General features: G+C 42.2%; 3 protein-coding genes across 4 annotated transcripts; 2 read left to right on the plus strand and 1 right to left on the minus strand.

Annotated features, from left to right (window-relative positions):
* The first annotated feature begins 124 nt into the window (after window positions 1–124).
* On the plus strand, window positions 125–6,020 carry pms2 (PMS1 homolog 2, mismatch repair system component). Of its 2 annotated transcripts, none has more exons than XM_041962747.1 (15): window positions 125–303; window positions 777–919; window positions 1,128–1,214; window positions 1,299–1,401; window positions 1,491–1,674; window positions 2,078–2,245; window positions 2,506–2,603; window positions 2,693–2,792; window positions 3,144–3,228; window positions 3,308–3,460; window positions 3,586–4,456; window positions 4,547–4,714; window positions 4,815–4,915; window positions 5,017–5,186; window positions 5,583–6,020. In XM_041962747.1, the coding sequence occupies exons 1-15, from the start codon at window positions 290–292 to the stop codon at window positions 5,724–5,726; spliced, it is 2,589 nt and encodes an 862-aa protein (XP_041818681.1). In that variant the 5' UTR covers window positions 125–289; the 3' UTR covers window positions 5,727–6,020. The 2 variants fall into 2 exon arrangements, with proteins under 2 accessions (XP_041818681.1, XP_041818683.1); XM_041962749.1 differs by having other exon boundaries at window positions 780–919.
* A 681-nt stretch (window positions 6,021–6,701) lies between these two features.
* rsph10b (radial spoke head 10 homolog B) lies at window positions 6,702–12,602 on the plus strand. Its single transcript, XM_041963399.1, has 17 exons — window positions 6,702–6,961; window positions 7,049–7,124; window positions 7,268–7,336; window positions 7,550–7,723; window positions 7,800–7,885; window positions 7,968–8,088; window positions 8,253–8,429; window positions 8,757–8,862; window positions 9,005–9,081; window positions 9,172–9,361; window positions 9,506–9,614; window positions 10,418–10,497; window positions 10,823–10,971; window positions 11,195–11,299; window positions 11,449–11,631; window positions 11,971–12,067; window positions 12,370–12,602. The coding sequence occupies exons 1-17, from the start codon at window positions 6,702–6,704 to the stop codon at window positions 12,600–12,602; spliced, it is 2,292 nt and encodes a 763-aa protein (XP_041819333.1).
* Window positions 12,603–13,278: 676 nt separating this feature from the next.
* dlgap5 (discs, large (Drosophila) homolog-associated protein 5) lies at window positions 13,279–19,606 on the minus strand. The gene is made up of 19 exons (XM_041962927.1): window positions 19,477–19,606; window positions 18,429–18,676; window positions 18,078–18,265; window positions 17,901–17,972; window positions 17,749–17,788; window positions 17,562–17,654; window positions 17,332–17,430; window positions 16,990–17,064; window positions 16,857–16,894; window positions 16,528–16,763; window positions 16,202–16,369; window positions 15,985–16,073; window positions 15,675–15,835; window positions 15,474–15,575; window positions 15,060–15,258; window positions 14,312–14,943; window positions 14,027–14,192; window positions 13,688–13,755; window positions 13,279–13,557 (listed from the first exon to the last, which is right to left on the minus strand). The coding sequence occupies exons 2-19, from the start codon at window positions 18,664–18,666 to the stop codon at window positions 13,450–13,452; spliced, it is 2,772 nt and encodes a 923-aa protein (XP_041818861.1). The 5' UTR covers window positions 18,667–18,676; window positions 19,477–19,606; the 3' UTR covers window positions 13,279–13,449.
* Between the last annotated feature and the right edge of the window lie 470 nt (window positions 19,607–20,076).

Consider the following 20,076-nt stretch of genomic DNA (forward strand, 5'->3'; position numbering starts at 1 on the left):
TTGGTTCCATGAAGTTGCTTTTTCAGACACTTAACATTTCATATTATTTTGTCAACCTGCGCAGTTTTGCGCACGGTTGACGCTTGCGAACAATCCCTGCCCTCGCGCGGTACAGCCTCACTTTTGTGTTTACAACATGATGTCGCGAAGCGGTTGTGTTGAAATTTCTTCAACAATGGAAACAAGTTAGGTACCTTTGACGATGGCGTCTAATTAGCGAGAGTCGCCTTCTTTCACCGTGTTACATAGAGTCACATGTTACAACCCTGAAGCTTTCCATTCACTGAAAATGTCTGATGCTTGGTAAGTTAGCCACGAGAGCATTTCCTTATTTAACCCGCGTGCAGATGTTTTTAACATCATGCAAATAGACAGTTTTAAACGTGTTACATTTTAGACCCAGTCTTTTCTGTTATCATGTAAGCTAATATTACCGTGGACCCCACTTCAATGAAAAAATCTACAAGTTCATGCACATTATGAATCCTTATATACAGAAACATGTCGTTACTAGAATAATAGAGCCACTCCACAATACAGTCTAATTAGTATATTAGCCAACTTTCCTAGCACTATGTTTTGGTTAGACATCACATTTCATAATTAAGTCATCATCATTTAGATTATTCATCACAGATCAGAGAGACACAGGGTTTAGGGAGCTTATAACTTCTTTGATTTTTTTCTAGCTTATGTTTAAATCTTATGCTCCAACACAAATTTAGCAGATGGTAAAGTTATACATCATTGTCACAGAGCACTGCTTTTCTTCTCAGCAGCTCTGAACCTGCCGGAGCCATCAAGGCCATTGACAAGCACTCAGTGCATCAGATCTGCTCGGGACAGGTGGTGCTGACTTTGGCCACCGCTGTCAAAGAGCTGGTGGAAAACAGCATCGACGCAGGGGCCACCAACATTGGCAAGTATTGGTGCACACAGAATGATCCTGGGGTTCTCCATTTGCTAATGAGGTTTTGAAAGCCCAACAATCACTCATGAGGGCTACAGTTGTGAATGTTGACAAAATAATCATTCTAGCTTTGCTTAAATAACAATGCACCATATTTGACTTAAAACATTCCAATATCATGCTTTTGAGTTCAGTATCACATTGTTGCTTGTTCCAGATGTCAGGCTGAAGGAGTGTGGAGCTGAACTAGTCGAAGTGTCAGACAATGGCAAAGGAGTAGAAGAAGCCAATTTCGAAGGACTGAGTAAGTGTCAGCTTTGTTTACCTTGTTCGTCAAAGTCTACCTGATGTTTTTGGGGAAGTGAAACCTCTTCCATCCGTTCCACAGCGTTGAAGCATCACACGTCAAAGCTGAGAGACTTTTCTGATCTCATCCATGTGGAAACATTTGGCTTCAGAGGTGAAGCTCTCAGCTCTTTATGTGCTCTGAGGTAAACATTTCAACACTACTTTAATCCAGCACGTAAGCATTTATTGTCATCTCATCAGCTAAAATTCCTTCTGACCCCTCTGGCTTCAGTAACCTGAGTGTGGTGACATGCCACGAGTCCAGCCAGGTGGGAACCAAGCTGGTGTTTGACCATAAAGGTCACCTAGTGCAGCAATCACCCCATCCCCGGCAGCAGGGCTCCACAGTCAGCCTGCAGCAGCTCTTCTACACCCTGCCTGTTCGACACAAGGAGTTCCAACGCAATATTAAGAAGGTCAATCATTAAAGGATCTGTCTCACGTTTATACAGACAATGTGAACATTGTAAGTTGTAACTTTGTAAGCTGATGTTCATAACATGAATGGAACCTAGTGGATGCCACGAAAAACAATCAATGTAATCAATGTAAAAATGAAAATGGCTGTCAGAAATGTAACACGGTAAAGGGCCCAGAGCACTCAAAAGCACCAACAAGAATTTAACATAATTCAACTAAATCTGAAGTAAAAGTAAAGTCTCAGAACATCGTGGAATTTGATTGTATATATAAATACAAATATAAATACCTTGTAATTGTCAGTTTTCATGTCGTATCTTTGAATTTATTAGTTCTGATCCAATCAGTGGATAATTTAACGGCCTATGTCTTTCATTTTTAATTGCTCTGTATTTTTAGGAGTACGCCAGAATGATACACATCCTGCAGTCCTACTGTATCATATCGACAGGAGTGCGTATTACCTGCACCAACCAAAATGGGCAGGGAAAGCGCAGCACAGTCCTCGGCACCAGTGGCAGCCAGAGTATGAGAGACAACATAGGGGCCATATTTGGACCAAAACAGGTTAGAACATCGGTTTCATGCGTTTCTTGACTTTAGTGTTTGTTTGCAATCTGATTGTATCACTGCTGTGGGATGACAGTCCAAATTGTCCAAGGTGCTGCCCTGAACTAAATAAAACACCTTTCCAAGAATTGAAGAAAATCCCCAACCCATAGAGGAACTGTATAGTTCCTCTGCTGAAGATGCCAGCTGTTTTGTAAACACGTTCCTTCCTTGGTTTGCTAAATGTGTAATTTTGATGTCTGTCATGTGTTCTGCAGCTACAGAGTCTTCTGCCCTTTCAGCAAGTGTCGCCGACAGAAAATGTTATTGAAGAATATGGACTCAAAGATGCAGATCTACCCAAACAGATGTTTTCGTGAGTGACACCATTGTAGGGAATTCCTGTTTAATGCCTTCTCCGCAAACAAAGCTTTTTGAAAAAAATTAAAATCTCTGCTTTGGCAGCATCACAGGGTTTGTGTCACGAGGAGACCATGGTGTTGGGAGAAGTGCCACAGACAGGCAATTCTTTTTCATTAACAACCGGCCATGTGATCCCCTGAAGGTAACTCGTGCTTTGTTTAAGCCCCTGCTGTTAGGCATTTATAAACCATATACAGACATTTAATAACGGTTTATAACATGCTGTAATCTAGTTGTAAGATGATACAAGGACATTTTAAGTGCTTATATTCATTGGTTGTTTATACACCTTCTTCCACTTTGGTGCCTACAGGAGTTAAACAAGTACCTTAGAAAACATATATCTGCTTGCACTTACATTGTAGTGTCTTATAAACCATTTGTTAAATGTTTATACTGTGCTAATGAATGTTAAATGAGGACAATTATACTCAAATGTTAGCAGTGAGGGTTTACATTCTCAGCCTAATCTCTGGTTATTCCCTATTTGCAGGTGACCAAGATTGTGAACGAAGTGTATCATATGTACAACAGACATCAGTATCCATTTGTTGCCTTGAACATAGCTGTTTCCTCAGGTAAGAAAATTAAAAGTTATTTCTGAAATACGTTGCTGACTTCCCGTACTACATGAGTGTTTTTGTGGTGTTATTCCAGAATGTGTGGATGTGAACGTCACCCCGGACAAGCGACAGATTTTCCTTCAGGAGGAGAAACTCTTGCTGGCTATTCTGAAGACATCTCTTATCAACATGTATGAGGCTGGAGTCAATAAGATCAGCCTGAACTATACACCCATACCCAGCATCAGTAAGAACTGATCATTATATTTAGCCTATGTATCAATATTGAAACGATATATTTATATTGTATCAGAATAATATCACTTAGAGTACTTTTCCAGTGTTTTTATTTTGCCTGTCACTTGTCTCTAGATACAAAAGCATCTGAAATCTGTCAGCTTGTTCCATCTAATGAGAACACGGGAGAACCTGGAAAGGAACCAGTCACTCAGAGCCCAAAGTCATCCCTAAACCTGGCCGGCCTAAAAGCTGCCTTTTCAAGTCATCAGAGCTCCAATTCTGGGAACAAGTCAAGTGTGGGCAAAGCTGCTAACTTTGGCCCAGCACAGAAAACACTACAGTCTTTTTTTAAGGGCACCGTCAAACCTCCTTCCAGCACCCCGAGTGTGAAATCTCCTGCGAAACCCGCAAGAGATCCAGCAAAATGCTTCGCAGTGGGAAAGTCGGTGCTGGATGCGTTCAGGTACGGAACAACACTCAGTGATACAGACTCTGAGAGAGACAGTGCTGTGTCCAGTTGTGACGTTACCATGACAACGCCAGATATTCAGGATTCTGGTCTGGAGTCCAGTTCTCCTGAACCAGCTGCTGACGGACCCAGTGTAAAAGATGAGACATTTGAAGAAACGTCCGACAATAGTCACGTTGTTTCTGAAAAAGCGGAGTTTCAGGCTGAGCCGTGCACTTCCATTGAGGACTACGCTGTAAGCCCAGATGCCAAGAAGGCCAGGACAGAGACACCACATTTCCCGACAGAACACAAGTCCAACACTTTTTCAAACCGTTTTGAGAAATCCTCCTTGACAGTGGACGCTCCGGTCTGCCGACAGAGGAGGACGGTGCCTCTCCAGTTCTCTTTTCAGGAGCTTGTAGGGAAGACGAAGAGGTTACAGGATCAGCAGAAACAGAGGGCCGGGGAGGATCTGCGCTATCGACGCTTCAGGGCCAAGATCAACCCTGGAGAAAACCAGAGTGCAGAGGAAGAGCTCAGGAAAGAAATAAGGTAGTTCATTCCTGTAACTACTGCTGAATGAACCTGCCAATATTGTTGTGTGATTTCCACTAGTTCATGATCTTTCTTTCATCCCTACAGTAAAGACATGTTCAAACAGATGGAGATCATCGGTCAGTTTAACCTGGGCTTCATTATCGCCAAACTAAACTGGGACATCTTCATGATTGACCAGCATGCCACAGACGAGAAGTACAACTTTGAGATGTTGCAGCAGCACACCGTGCTCCAGGGACAGAAACTCATAGTGTAAGAATTGAAATCAGTTGATGATTTCTGCCCTCTGTTGTTTAGAATTTCCTTTTTCCTGGTCAGTGATCTGTTTTTGCTTTTCCCTTTATGTTTGCAGCCCTCAGAAGCTTCACCTCACTGCTGTCAGTGAAAATGTTCTCATAGAGAACATTGAGATTTTCAGAAAGAATGGCTTTGAATTCCTCGTCGATGAGGACGGTATGAACATTAATGGGCTGATTTTATCTCTAGTTCAGAGCTGTTTTATTCCCATTTTGATGATTACAAATACTGAAACTGCTTTGTTACTGTGACTGCAGCTCAGGTGATGGAGAGGGTTAAGCTGGTGTCTCTGCCCACCAGTAAAAACTGGACATTTGGCCCAGCTGACATTGAAGAGCTGATCTTCATGTTGAGTGACAGCCCAGGGGTCATGTGTCGACCGTCCCGCGTCAGGCAGATGTTTGCCTCCCGAGCCTGTCGAAAATCTGTGAGTTCATAGTGACAATAAACAGATACTTTGAAATATTTTCTGATATTTTCACAGACTGATTTTGGCTTTAGATTAGGATCAGCAATCATCAAAAGTTAATTTTCTACTTTGGTCATTAGTGGTTATAGAACTACACAAATGTTTTTGTATGTTTTGGCAGTTTACAGCCAGTTACACATGCTTTACATCACTGTAGATTGGAGTAGAGTGGATGTGCATGAGAAACCTTTTAACATCTGCATAATAGTTGTAATACTGTACTGAAATTAGTGGAGGCAAATGGCTGCATGGAAGCCACAAATGTAAACTTCTTATTCTGATTTGTTACAGACTAACTGATGACATTACTATTTTCCTGATATGATCTCCTGTTTCTCTCATGTCCATCTAAAGGTGATGATTGGCACTGCTCTGAGTGTCAGTGAGATGAAGAAGCTCCTGGTTCACATGGGGGAGATTGAGCATCCATGGAACTGTCCTCACGGCAGGCCCACCATGAGACACCTCGCCAACCTGGACATCATCTCACAAGACTGACCGTGTCAAGGAAGGAACTGTTGGAGAATTGCACTTTACACTAGCTTGCTGTAACAGGAACAGTTGTGCTTTCATTCCAGTTTATTTCTGTTGAACAGATAGAGAGATTGAGACCAAGTAGAAGATACTCTATATTTGTATGGTTCAAATTCTTGATATTGACTGTTAAGAATGTTTTTCATAGTATCTGTTAAGATATGTTGGGTTTTATTTGTATTTTGCATCATAAAATAATAGTTTTTATATTTTAATACTGGATTAATAGAGGAAATAAACAAGGTATTTTGCATCATGTATTGCCCCTTTCTTTTATTTGTGCTGTTAAATCCAGTGGTGGAAATAAAAGTGCTGCATTCACAACTTAAAATATGTGAGTATTAGCAGCAAAATTTACTTAAACTGTCAAAAATAGGTTTGATTCCAACCGATGGCCCTTTGCTGCATGCTGTTCTCTCTCTCTACCCCCGGTCCACTCTGTTTTTTAAAGATTATCATGTGTTTGTGGTGTTGCTGTCCTGTGACTACAATCTCTAAAAGGCCCACTCTTCATGGGCTCAGAAAAACAGGTCTGTTTTCAGCTTTGTGATAATGCATTTTACACCTAAACCAAGAGGGAGGTTAAAGAGGTATTTTAAGAAGTTGAAGTTAATAAAAGGAACCTGTAATCCTTCAGTTTATTAGACAAATTGAAAATAAAAGTCACCAAATTTAGAGATATTAGGTTAGATTTAATGGAAATAGATATAATGGAAATACTCAAGTATCTTTAATTTAAACAATACAGTGTTTAAATTAACTGTATTTTAGTACAGTAAACTTACTGATTGACATTCCTCTACTGGTTCAATCACTGGTAGTACCACATGTTCCGGTTTACCCTTTTTGACTGGCAAAGGTTGCCGTAGTAGTTAGCGTTCTTTACCGTTACCATGGAGATGATGCTAGCTTGCGCGATAGATAAATAAACGGCGCGTTATGACACAGGGGAAAGAAAAGAGCAAAACTACAACAAAAAACGATGAACCGGGAAACGAGAAAACGTGTGGAAACGCAGAGCTGTCGCAGACAGCGCAGGAAAAAGAAAAGAGAAAGTCTGCGAGCTGCTCCGCTGGTTTAAAGGTGAACTCAGCGGATGTGGACCAAAGCGACCTGCGAGGCCATCATGTCAGCCAGGATCAGCCCGACAGTGACGACATTTACGAGCTCCCCACACTTGTTAGCTTAATTGTTCAGAGGTAAATTAATGAGATAATTATCTTTTTGAGCACCCACACGCTGGACTGGCTGTAACTGACGAGTCCATGTTGGTGTCTTATTGACAGATATGAAGGGGAACTGTGTGAAGGCCAGTTTCATGGAGAAGGGGTCGCTTGTTTTGAAGGAGGCCATATTTACAAGGTGCAATGCAAAGACCACCACATTATGAAACCAAACCAAATACATTCTGAAAATGCACCAGAAATCTTTAAATGTCATTTGCTCCAGTTATCACAAGGCCAAACAAAAAGATATCATAAAGTCACTGCTTTGTGTTTCTGAAGGGGATGTTTTCCAAGGGACTTATGGATGGACATGGTGTCTTCATCCAGGCAGGCGGACTGAAATATGAGGTAGGGTACAATAATGATATACTGATACTGTACTGAGCGTTACTGGGGTACTTTTCAAAGTGCTTTACAACAACCCATCTGTACTTAACATTCCTTAACATGCACCCTGTATACATACAAAATCAAATAGGTAAGGTAAAGTAAAACAGAGTATGATAAAATGAGGAGCTCGACATGCAAACAAAATCTTGGACTGAGTTTCTAATCCAACAGGGAGAATTTGTGTGCAACATGCCCATGGGCCGGGGCACCTACACCTGGCCAGATGGCAGCTTCTATACAGGGGAGGTGTATAATGGCATACGACATGGGACTGGAACCTACAAATGTGCAAAAAATGGTGTGTCATACAGAGGGCAGTGGGACTGGGGCAAGAGGCACGGAAAGGTATGATCCTACAATTAATATCAGGTATAGTCTTTTTATTTTTAAGATTTGTTTTAATTGATTGTCTTTGTGTTAGGGTGCAGTGTATTATAACCAGGATAAGACCTCTTGGTACAAAGGAGACTGGGTAAAGAACAACAGAGAAGGCTGGGGAGTGAGACAGTATGTATGGAGTACATGATTAATAATCTTTAGCCTGAGCTGCATTTGAACTGGCCCAAGATTACGTCTGTGTCTTTAACAGCTACCCCTCTGGTAACATTTACTCCGGTGAGTGGAGGAACAACCTGAGACATGGAGAGGGCACAATGAGGTGGCTAAAACCAAGACAGCAGTATGTTGGCATGTGGCAGAATGGATTCCAGGTATGAAAGCAAGCCATGCACGCATAAACATAGTTTTATCTCAGCCCTCTCCCAGACTATTCTCATAAATATTGCATTCATTCTAGTATCTTTTAATCCTCCTTAAAGCCCAAACCTGACTTACGTGTTTTGTTGTGAATCACATGAGCTCTCTTCTCTGGCAGCATGGACGAGGCACACACGTCTGGAGCCTGAGGCAAGCGAATGGATCCCAGTATTCCCAGAGCAATCGATACACAGGCGATTTTGTTCAGGGTCACAGGCACGGACAGGGAACCTTTTACTACGCCGGTGGTGCGATCTACGAAGGAGAATGGAGTAACAACAAAAGACATGCCAAGGTTAATCAGTGGTACAGTCAATACATGTAGGTCCCCCAAAAAACACTACTGGAGGCACCTTGCTTGGAAGTGCCTTTTATTGATGCTTTAGAAGTGCATTATAAATAGCAGTAGATTAATGTTCGAGCAGCTATGATCTGGCATCCAGATATAAAATCCATTTAAAACTCAGTGCTCTTCCTCAGGCAGCATTGAGGTGCAGTGCTGCAGTGAATTACATAGAAAAGATTTGCATGCAAATATCCTCTTTCCCTTCTTCTTCTTTCACTCACACAACACCTACGATACACACAAATTGTAAAAGTGGCTGTACTGTATGGTTCGTAGGGAAAATTCACTTTAAAGGATGGATGTGTCTTTGAAGGAGAGCTTGTGGACGATCAGATGATGACACACAACCTTAATGGTAACAGAGCTCCCATTCCTCTGTGTGGTAAACACTTACAGTGCTTTCAAAATGTTCCTGCCACCAAGGAATCATTAACAGTGTTACAGTCCTCAGGTGAAACGGCTGATAATTTTGTATCTTGTTTCAGGTGCATTTCCTCTGTCAGGTACTGACTCATCTCTCTTAGGACCAGACATGGCTCTAAACATTGAATATCTGCTGGATGTAATCCCTGAGAGTGAGCGGGACACTGAGCGTAAACAGGTCAGGTCCAACTTCACGCAGTAAAGTATTTCCCCCCATCCTTATTTTCACCCTCAGTCCTGCCCTGATGCCGTGGCTCATGTGTAACAGGTGGAGTTTGCAGTGCTGATGCAGGGCGCAGAGCTGAGGTCTGTCTACCGTTTCTACAGCAGGCTTGGCCATGCCCACTCCTCAAATAAGTTCTTCCTCCTGACCCACCTCCAGCTCTGGCGCCTGCTCAAGGACTGTAACATTCACCATCATGACGTCACTCTGACACAGATTGACCATCTGATCAGGGGTGAGAAGGACTAGCACACACAATCTCTCCTACATACGTAATCCAACTCACACCTACAGAGCAGGACATTGACAGCTTCATAATGACAGTTTTTTTGTAAACTTGGATACTGAACTTAATGTTTTTACTCTCTGCATGTCTCAGAGGATGCCACTACAACAGAGACCCACTCTCCGTTTATCCCCATGCTTCTTCGTAGACTCCTCAGCTGTCTAGTGGTTGTGGCCTACCACATCTACCATAAGGACATGGTGTAAGGGATGACTCTTAACAGATCTTTATCGGTAGATGAAACACTTGTACCTCTAAATTATGGACCAAGTATCAAAGAAAAGCAGCTGTCCGCACGGTTCAAGGAATGAGAGTATTGGTCCAAACTGAAATGATTAATGACTAAGGTGACCCCTTGGATTATTCTATAGTGTTACCATGTAGTTGTAAATCGTAGGTTTGAGTGAAATAATAAAAAACAACGATTGGATGGACCAACTTTAAAGTTGGGACACTCTTTCATGTTAATTGAACCATAATATGTCTGATGATCCCAACTTTCCATTTAGTGCCATCATCACGTTAAATTCTTAATTTAGTTGGTCCAGTACTTTGGTTTATAACTAAATACCTGTACTCTGTACTTTGTGTTTTGTGCTGATTAGCAAATGTTTGCATGCTAACACCCTACACTAAGATGATAAACATGGAAAAAAATACAGTATACCTGCTTAACATCAGCACGTTAGCATTGTCATTGTGAGCATGTGGATTTTTAGCATTTAGCTCAAAGCTCAGCTGTGCCAAAGAACAGCATCACAGATGCGCTACTTGATGGCAATAAATTTCAAACATTATCCAGCTTGTGTTGAAAAGAGCTAAAAAGCTAATAGAAATAAACAAAAAAAGAGCTCCAGGGAAGTTAGAGTTGCAAAGGTTTCACTCAGAAAATACAAGGACACACTTTGAATATAAACTGTTTCCTTTTTTTTTTTTTCCTTTTTTCCTTTTTATCCCTGGTAACTAATGTTGAGTGGAGAAACACAACTTCTCATCTTTTCACAGGTCACAAAAAAACCTTCTGGCTGCCTGTTTTTCCAAACTGATGACAGACAACATTCTTCCAAATGCTAAGAATGTAAAAGGTACTAACAGTATAGTGTTACTGGCTCATGTGCACACAACCGAATTATGTGAGAAATGAAGCTTCAAACTGATTTAATACAACATAAGAAGCCTCAAATGGGGGAAATTAGGACAGTAAAACCAGTTATGTAATAAGATTGAGCAAAAAAACTGTTGAAAACATAGCAAAATAGTGAAGAAAAGAAAGATTAGTTCAATGTTTCTGTCAGGGCATCATCAGTTTGCAGGTTCCTCACTTGTCTGCTGTTTTTTCATGTTTTGTCTGAGACGACACACCTGCAGAAACTGATGCTTAGTTAATTGATTATGGCTGTGTTGATCCAGGCTTCCTGTTTAGGCAGCCAGACTGTGCTGTGGTGGCTGTGAACTACTTGAAGAAGAGTTGGGAAATCTATCAGGTTTACTGCAAAGTCAGTGATGCCCATAGAGATGACCAGACCATGACCTGCCGACACCTGCTGTGGATGTTCAAGGTGCAAGCATGAAGATTAACGTGCATATTTACTGCTTCATATTCCTTTTTTCCCCCACGTAGCATAAGAAACAGATGTAGTTTCTGAACCAGAGGATTGCCCAATTTTTATTACTTGATGAGATTTCTTGTGCAGTTGTAAAAATACAAGAAACTTTCAATAACATCCAGTTTGCATCAAAGTGGTCAACTCTGTTTTTTTTCTCCCTGGTACACCCTGCCAGGATCTTCATCTGCTGGACAATAACCTGACAGCAGCGAGATTACTGGGGATCATAACTGCAGAGAGCCGTGACCCCAGCAACCTTTCCTCCTGCCTGGATCTGGAGGTCAGCCTGTAGTGTTTACACCAGTTAACTCATTCATTATGTCTCAGTGTCCATTGAAAGATTAGCATTCATCTGCTTACCGATTTTTTGTATATTCCTTCCCCCCCTCCGTATCACTTTTGTTGTTGTCCCACACTTTTCTGTTGCAGATGACATTCCTGGAGTTTTTTGAGGTCCTTCTGGGCTCTGCTGAGGTGAAGTGTCAGCAGGTTTCTGAAGGCCTGGCGGAGGGCCAGGCGCTGTCCAGCCCCAACACCGGGGCCAGGAGGGATGTACCTGAGGTGGAGGCCAGAGAGAAGATTTTGCAGACCACAAACAGCACTTACCAGCTGGTCAGACCCTTTCTCTTGACCTCTGCACACCTTACACACTGCAGATAGAGAGAGTAGCTATTCCAGCACACTGCAACTGATACAGTATGAGGTAAAGGTTTTTGTTAATGCTGAAACACAAATTAATGACTGGGGCTGCACTATGCAATCCTTTCAAAGCCAACATGAGTTATGGATGTCTGTCCTAGAGTTTGCACACCCATCTTTTTGTGGAAGATAAGAAAGATGTCCAGATACAGTATCTACTAATATCAGTAATGTTACGCCACCTGCTGTTGATATTAATGAAATATGCTGTGAGCTTTAAAATCATATAATTGAATTTACATCCTATTGTAGACAGAGAAATCAAGTGACACAGCAGAGTTATCCACTGCTCAGGACACGGAGAGTCAACATGTCAAGACTAGAGTCAGTGAAGAACCTCAGTCTGCAGGTTTGTTTTGTTGGTTTTTATTTACTGGTTCTTTTAACGAATGTATTAAATGTATATTTATATGTATGTATAAACCATAGAAGGGGAAGGGCAGCAGTGTTTTATATGCTGTTTTCAGAAAGTGAAAACACAAATTATATTCCTTACAGTGATCATAAAGAAACAAAGCTTGAAGTCATGTCCAGTCAGTATTTATGTACAGTAGATCTTGACAAATAGGTTTTAAATGCAAATGCATTGTGTCATTGAGACATATTTAGCGTTGGCTATTATTCTCAAAATGTTATGATTCATTCCTCCAGGGCACACAGAAGACCAGAGAGATGATGGAAAGCGTGCCCAAACCAGAGGAGTCGAGGCCAAAGGCCATGAACTGGAGCTTTGGATCCAGACGATCCATCAATTCTTCAACCATTTTTTCTTTCCAGCTTTTGAACGTAAGCAGTTAGTTTCCATAAACATGAAAGAACAGAAGCTCCGTCAGGAGGCCCAGAGACGCATCACGGTGACTGAGGCCCAACAAAGAGCCAGGTAGCACACTAGCAGCATTATGTAGCTAATGGTTGGGTCAATATTTTACTTTATATGATTTAACTAAAATCTCTGCAGCATTACTGGCTTAAAATTACAGTATAAACTTTGTATTGAGAATTCAAGCCATACTTCTTAAATACAGCCACCAGATGGCGCCTATCAATTTCCCTCATGTAGCTGCCTTTCCATTCCCCACATTTACTCACATTATTGTGTCGTAGTGTGTGTGTAGATACTTTTATGGCTTTTACAATGTATGCATATCGCTTCATTGTGAGCATGCTAATTAAGGGGTTTAAGTTCATCTATCTTCATTCATTCTTTTAATGAGTCAGTTTAATTAAAGTTCAATATAACTCAACTGTTGATTGTTTTAACGTCTATTAGAAGTGTTTTCAATTATGTGTGCTAATGATATAGGAAAAGGTTTGTTTCTATGTGCATATGACACGGTATATACAGGCTGTGCAAATTACCCCTGGAGTTCCATTTCATTCCCATTCCCATTTCTAAAGTCTCGTGGAAAGTTCCCACTTTGAATATTCGTTTAATTCCACAAACCTAATGTGAACTATCCAAACAGTTTCCCCTAACAAATAAATAAATAAATGTTATATAAGTATTGACGGTACTGTTGATTTGTGCTTGGCTGTAAATGAAGAGTACTGGCCTTTTCCTTGTTGTGACTAGTACTTTAATTAGACCATCTTATAAGATGAAACTATTTTCCATTATATCTAAAAGAAAAAATACAAACCAGAATTACTCAGATACTTTTTTTTCCAAAGGGAGTATAACAAGTAGTAAATATAGGTCAATAAAAAAAAATTAAAAGAATCTGCTGCACATTAGAGGGGAGGAGTGAAGACCATGAGGTCACTTGGACAGACAGACTGCCGTATCCGGTCCTTCAGGTCCGGGGTGAAGAGAAGCAGGGCCGACTCGGCTGCCTGAGCCTGAAAAATACAATAAGATTACTGCAACCTTACTACTGCCAGATCAAAGAAATTAAAGTAGTAGTTAAGAGCGTGTTTAATCTTTCAATGCATTCTTAAAAGTCAATATTTAAAAAGGGAAAACCTTGACCTGTGGTGACTGAGGAGCCAACACTGAAGACACCGCTGGCAGTGCTGTGGTGGCAGTGAGAAGTGAGCCTAACAGTGAGACAAGACAAATGTGCACGTTGTAACATCAGTTTATACTATGCCAGAAGTGCAGTGCAGTGAGGTTACTCCCTTATTACGACGCAATCACAACATTTTCTCTAAAAGTCGCAGCATGCAGATCTGATATTTGAGACAGACAAACAAATCTCTAAATAGAAATCCTGCCCGCTGCAGCCTTGGTATGCATTAGTGTTGTCGTTGAAATCCAGGTGTACACAGTATGAGTGCACAGTACCTGTGAGTATTAATCATACAGTACCTGCTTCTTGCTGAGTAGGCAGGTCCTCAGACTGACTTCTGGGACTCTCCATTTCTACATCCACTGCCATGGGTGAGAGCGTCTCTATGGCAACCGTTGCCCTCGGTGATAGGCTGCATCTTTGTGAAGGCTGGAGATATCGCTCGAAGTCCAAACCAGGAATTTCCTGAAATAACAAGAGAATAATGTGTTTATTGTATGGCAAGAGAAAACTGTTTGGATCACATCTTCAAATAAATGGCGTCCTCTGAGGCTGAGAATACAGAAACAGGAAAATGTGTTTACCTCAACAACTGAGTTGTCTGGTGTGTGACACACAGACTCTTGGGCCTCCACAAGGCCCTGCACAGCAGGAGGCTGGCCGGAAGTTACACAGGGTGACAGTGTGAAACTCAGACTTGATGAGGGCTCAGGGGCTCGGGAGGCTGGAAGAGGTGTTTTGCAGGGAGAGAGGGAAAGTCTTGGAGAGATGGGGAGGTCCATGTTGACAGCTTCCGCTGGTTCATTGTGCTCCTCGGCTACAGAAATGGATGGAATTGAAGGTACCGGTGTGGGTGTGCTCAACTCAAGAACTGTTTCTGCCTGGCGTGCAGGACTTCCCTCTGGCTGGGTGTCATCTGCACGCACTTCCTTGACAGGTGGGAAACAAAGAGAGACGCTTCCAGTGTCCTTTCTCTTCTGGGATGACTGAGGAGTGCCGTGCTGAGACTTTGGTGCTTGTGCTGGGGTTTGCTTGAGGGTAAGATGGATTTGGGCAGGAGTGCGGACGAGCTGAGCAGGAGAGCTGGCGGCGTTAACAGGAGTCTGCGCCAGTGCAAGCGATCGCCGAGTGACTCTTCTAGGTGAGAGGTAGTTTGAGCAGGGAGAGGCCTGAGGCAGCATGGCAGCACTCAGACGACTGGATCTCCTTAATGAACCTACAGACATGTGTGATGGTTAGTGGTCCAAATCTTATAGCTGAAGCAGCAGGGAATGTACACAAGGAAACACTGCGGCTTAAAAAACCTTTGGTGAAAAGTTATTTTTCTTTCACCTGTTGGTTTGGCAGGACTCTCCACCTGGAAGAAGCCTCCATCAAAGACCACAGAGTCAGCCGGCTGGGGCTCAGCCTGGGGTTGTGTCTCTGCCGCGGCTGCCTGCTGTTTGGCTTTCATGGCTGCTTTCGCTGCAGCGAGGCGAGACTTTGCTGCTGCTTTGGTTCCTGTCGGCTTGGCGGCTGCAGCTGATGGTTTCTGTCAAAAGGACAGGACAGGCACAATGTCTCTGCATCAACATCATGTCTGTGTTTGTGCCCAAACAGTGCGAGCAATCCATTTTAAACAAGAAAGTTGTTTTCTTAAACAACTCAGAAAGATAACAAGAATGACCAGAAATGGAGACAATATAGTGTGGTGAAATTTGTAGTACATATAATCATATAGTCTGTCATTTAGAATAGAGTCGTCACCTTCACTACTTTCTTCTGTCGCGGCGGCGGCTTGTGCTCCTCCACCCAGCCTCGGCTCTCTGCTTCTTTCAGAGCAGCAAACTTCTTGTTGACATCCTCTACCTGAAAGATGGCAAAAAGTACAAAATATATTGTATATGATCCTCCTTGTGTGTTTGGTGTCTGAAACAATGTGTCGTCCCCCTCTTATGAGACACTTGCCTGGAAATAAACCATGTCCCAGAATCCCTGCAGGTCAGTGCAGGTGGTGATCTTCTCCCCTCGGCCCAGCTCGCAGTCGTCCACCAGACCGCTGAACTGGTTAAAACGCTCCTTCATCAACAGCCTCGCTTGGCCGACTGCTGTACGCATACGGTCCCTCACTAAAACAGCAAGAGCAAGAAAGATGCTGGATTACAATTGTTCAGTTCAGGAGTAATGGGGACCCTGCTGCAATTAGGAACACCCCCATTTTCTATAGCAGTGAATTACATATGGCCACAAATACAGGATGTAGAGAAGACAAACTCACTCTCTTCTGGGATGGACTCATCCTCCACTTTAGGCTCCCAGTGGAGACACAGAGTCGTCAGTCTGTCTGTCTCATTGGCAATTTCTGACCTGAATAATATACAAAAAACAAAACAAAACAAAACAAAAGGAATTTACAAAAAAAACTATAAATGAAAAACATGAAAAATTTATTCTAAAAAAGCAAAACAAAAACAGAACAACAGATGCCACATCACCTGAAATATGGTACATCGTGCTTTGATTCCATGGGACTGCCTGAGGTTGGAGGGGCCACTGTGGGAGGTGTACGAGGAGGAGAGCGGCGAGGGGATTTGGGAGGAGATGGTTCACTTGGCTCAGCCGGAGGCTCCACGTTGAACGTGGGGACCGGTGGAAGAATGAAGCTGAGAGTGACAGCATGACATTGAGACAGGAAATACTTTTAAATCATGCAAATTTTCAATAATTGGCTTATATGTAACAATATAATACTAAAGCTTTCCAGTGTCCTTAAATATCGTCAACAAATTCTATAAACAAATAAGAGAGGGAATAGACAGACCTTGGTGTAAGGAAGGCGTCTGCTGAGCGAGGAGTGAGAGGCTCGAACCTGAAGGATGACAAGCCAGTGGGAGCCTGGAAGACGAAATCCTTGGGAGCAAACGAAGACGAAGAGGACGGCGCTTCAGCAGGACCCACAGCAGGGACGGCGTCAGCCGGAGCTTGGTTCACCACCATGTCCTCCTGCCCCTCCGAGCACGGTGTGGGACTCGGGGAACAAGGTTTTTCTTCGGGCTCCTACACAAGACAGAAACGGCAAATTAATCGCTGAACAAGTTACAGTTGAAAAAAAAAATAAATTACTTGTTGTAGGTTCACAGAAATGCTCACCTTGGGCACAGCAGGGATGACAGGGTTGGTGACAGATGCTGTATATCAAAAGGAGATACATTAAAAAAATTAAAACAACTGTTTGGGTCATGTGACAAAAATAAAACTGATCTTTGTCAACATTTCATGGTACCTGTACAGTTCCTTTCTTCATCAGAGGGGGGGGGCACAGCGTTGACAAACGCTCTGCTTCTTGTGGTTCTTACATCTGAAAGAAAGGAGGAGGTAGGCCTTTAAAAATATTGAAGAGTGGTTTATTGAACAACAGCATCTCTTTGTTTGCTTGGATGGTTACATCTCCAGTGCTTTCACAGCTTTTATGCCAAACAATTAAAAGAAACAAGGCATAGGTCTTTGATCCCTGCCTATTTCATAGTGGGTTTGAAAATGTTCCTGTGAACCACACCTGTTCTCTGCACTTCCTGTATATTTAAAAAAAAAAAAAAAAAAACTATGGCCGTGGCTCAGTGCGTACCTGCAGACTTGTCCTTAGGTTTGTCTTTCACCACAGGAGCTGCTGTAACAGGAGGCCTGTTGGCTGATCTGGTCGACAAAGCTCGTACGGCAGGCTCCTCTGTGGTAGGATGGCATGACACAGAGACACAGATTGAGATGCAAATAAGGAAACACAATAGGTGGAAACCAACACCAAAGCTGGTTCTCAAGGTCCACTTATGTGCAAGGATTTGTATTCTTATTTGTCACCTGTAGAAACTTTGGTCTTGGTCTTAGCTGGTGCAGGTGCAGGCTTGACAGGAGCAGCGTGGCTCCTGGTTGATCTTTCCACAGCGGGTTGAGCTATAGGAGGGGTGAGAGGTCAGATCTAAGAGACACCAGGTTGCAGAAGACAATATGCCTCATTTAAAATAAAGGAACATTTGATTAAATTTACCTTTCTTTGTCGCAGTATTCGGCTCCTGCATCTTCAGAGGCTGTACAAGTTTTGGCAAAAGAGAAACGATGCACCAAAGTGCATGTTAGCTTTTTGTGTTATGGAAGTTAATGTGAGAACACATGAGAAAGCTATCTTAGAGAAAGTTGTACCCTCTGCACTTGCTGCTGCTTCATTGAACGTGTAACTCTGGTACTCTGGGATGGAGCGATCTTCACTTTTGTCTGAAAGACAAGCAAACATTACATGTTGATCATTGGAGTCACTCATCTGAAGTAGATACTGCCATTCAATGGTGTAAACTAGCTTGTTTGGGAGCCCTTCCTCACCTCCTTATCTCTGGTCGAGGCAGCTGGGACCACAGGCTGAGAAACAACAATATGGGTGTCTTTTGGATGATACAAGCCAGTCTTAAAAATCCCTTTACGCTCCCTTTCTCTCTTTTCCTTCTCCTTCTCAAGAGCCTTACGCTCTTTCCAGCGCTCGAGCTGTTTCATTCTCTCTTCTAGAGCGGTGTCTGTGGAGAAACAGGTGTGTGATACGGCCCAAATCAACTACAATGACTAGAAAACAAACAAACAAAAAAAGGCAGGGTAACCTGATGATCGCTGAGGGTGTTTTAAACAAATGGCTGCTTACTAGGTTTAAGTTGCAGCTGGGATGGAAAAATGAAGCCTTACTTTGAGCAGCTTTTCTACTGTTCAGTTGCCTCTCCTGAATGGTTGACATGTTGGCCACTGCGATGGAGGCATCCAGGGAAGAGACTTCCAGCTCTGGGAGCTTGTCTAGCTGCCTGCGCGTGTTCACAGCCCGTTCTCGGTTCTCTTTCTGGGACTGAGACCTCCTGCGAGACATTTTGACCCTCAGCATGGACACACTGGTGTCCCGCTGGCGCAGGTGAGCAAATCGAGACTCCATGTTCAGGTATCTGCAACATTTAGGAAGAGGAACAGATTATTACAGCTACACTGCATGTGACAGTTATTAGAGGTATTGAGCACATCATACTGGATGTGCTCATGGTCATGCCAACCAGCATACTAACTTAAAATTAATGTTAAAGTTGAAAGGGTGCAAATTTAAAAACAAACAAACAAAAAAAAAAACAGATTTCTATCATCTTTCTCAATGGGTTTTTTTTTTTTTTTTGGTCAAAAAAAACAGAAATTGTGTTAGTTAGGTTGACTCCAGTGAAGTAGTTCAAGTAAGGTTGGCGTTAAAAATCAAACAGCCATTTAACGCTAACGACAAAGCAGCAAAATATTGACATAGTAGTTAAGCTACGTTAAAAGGACGAACATGAAGGGGCAAAAATGGACCAAAATGTGAATTACCACACGTTGTAACTTTTTGTTTGTGTTTAGAAACACTTTTCTTGGGTAATCTAAGTTACACGATGGCGTACTTAAGCTAACGTTAGCTCAAGAGCAGTGGTCCAAAATCTATCATTAGGTTGAGCTAAAATACCTATGTTTATCAAAGCCCATTAACTAACAATTTCACTTCGACTGCACTGACCGTAACCAAGTTAGCTAGTTGTAGTTACCGATAAAGTCCGCAAAAACTACGATAAAACGAATTAGCTAAAGTGAGTTACTTAAAGCTAGTTAAACTCACCACCGCTGACCATGAAGCAAGAGGAAGCCACGAACCAAGATAACGGTTCAGTTAACCCCCAAAGATCTACACTGTTTATTTAGATAATATATAATTATAAATCAAGCTTACCTGGCTTTCTTCCTTTAAAACAAAAAACACTTATAAAACAAACTGCCTCTTCTGGCCGTCTACTAAAAAAACTGCACAACGGACAGACTCAGTCCAGCCTCTAAAAACACAACAATCATGGCGGGTGACTTTTTGAAATTTACCTAAGGTGACGCTGATTGGCTGCAAAGCGGACAGGAACGGGCAGCGCTAATTGGTTCATTTTTCCTTCTTCTTCTGAGGATTTTCTGTGGTAGTAACTGTAAGATTGAAAGATTGAATGCCACCCAACGGTCTAGTGTATGAAGTGCACATTTAACGCTTAATTTGCATTGTGCTTTGTTGAGTCACGTTATTTATTCCTCACGTAATATTTACACAGACGCTTCCCCTCACATGTCTCACAGTAAATGTCATGTCACAGCTGGCTAATTAGTATCACTCTCTTAATCATTTCTTAACATAAACCTGTACTATTTGTGTTTGTCCATAAGACTTGCATTTTGCGTTTGTATGCATTTTATGAAGAAGAGCTTATTGGTGACAAAGACTGGATTTCATCACAGTCTGTTCTTTCTGTCTGTAACTTGCTCAGTCTAGGGAAATTGAAAATATATACTG

This window comes from Chelmon rostratus, chromosome 21 (genome assembly GCF_017976325.1).
Source record: "Chelmon rostratus isolate fCheRos1 chromosome 21, fCheRos1.pri, whole genome shotgun sequence".
Lineage (NCBI taxonomy): Eukaryota > Metazoa > Chordata > Actinopteri > Chaetodontiformes > Chaetodontidae > Chelmon > Chelmon rostratus.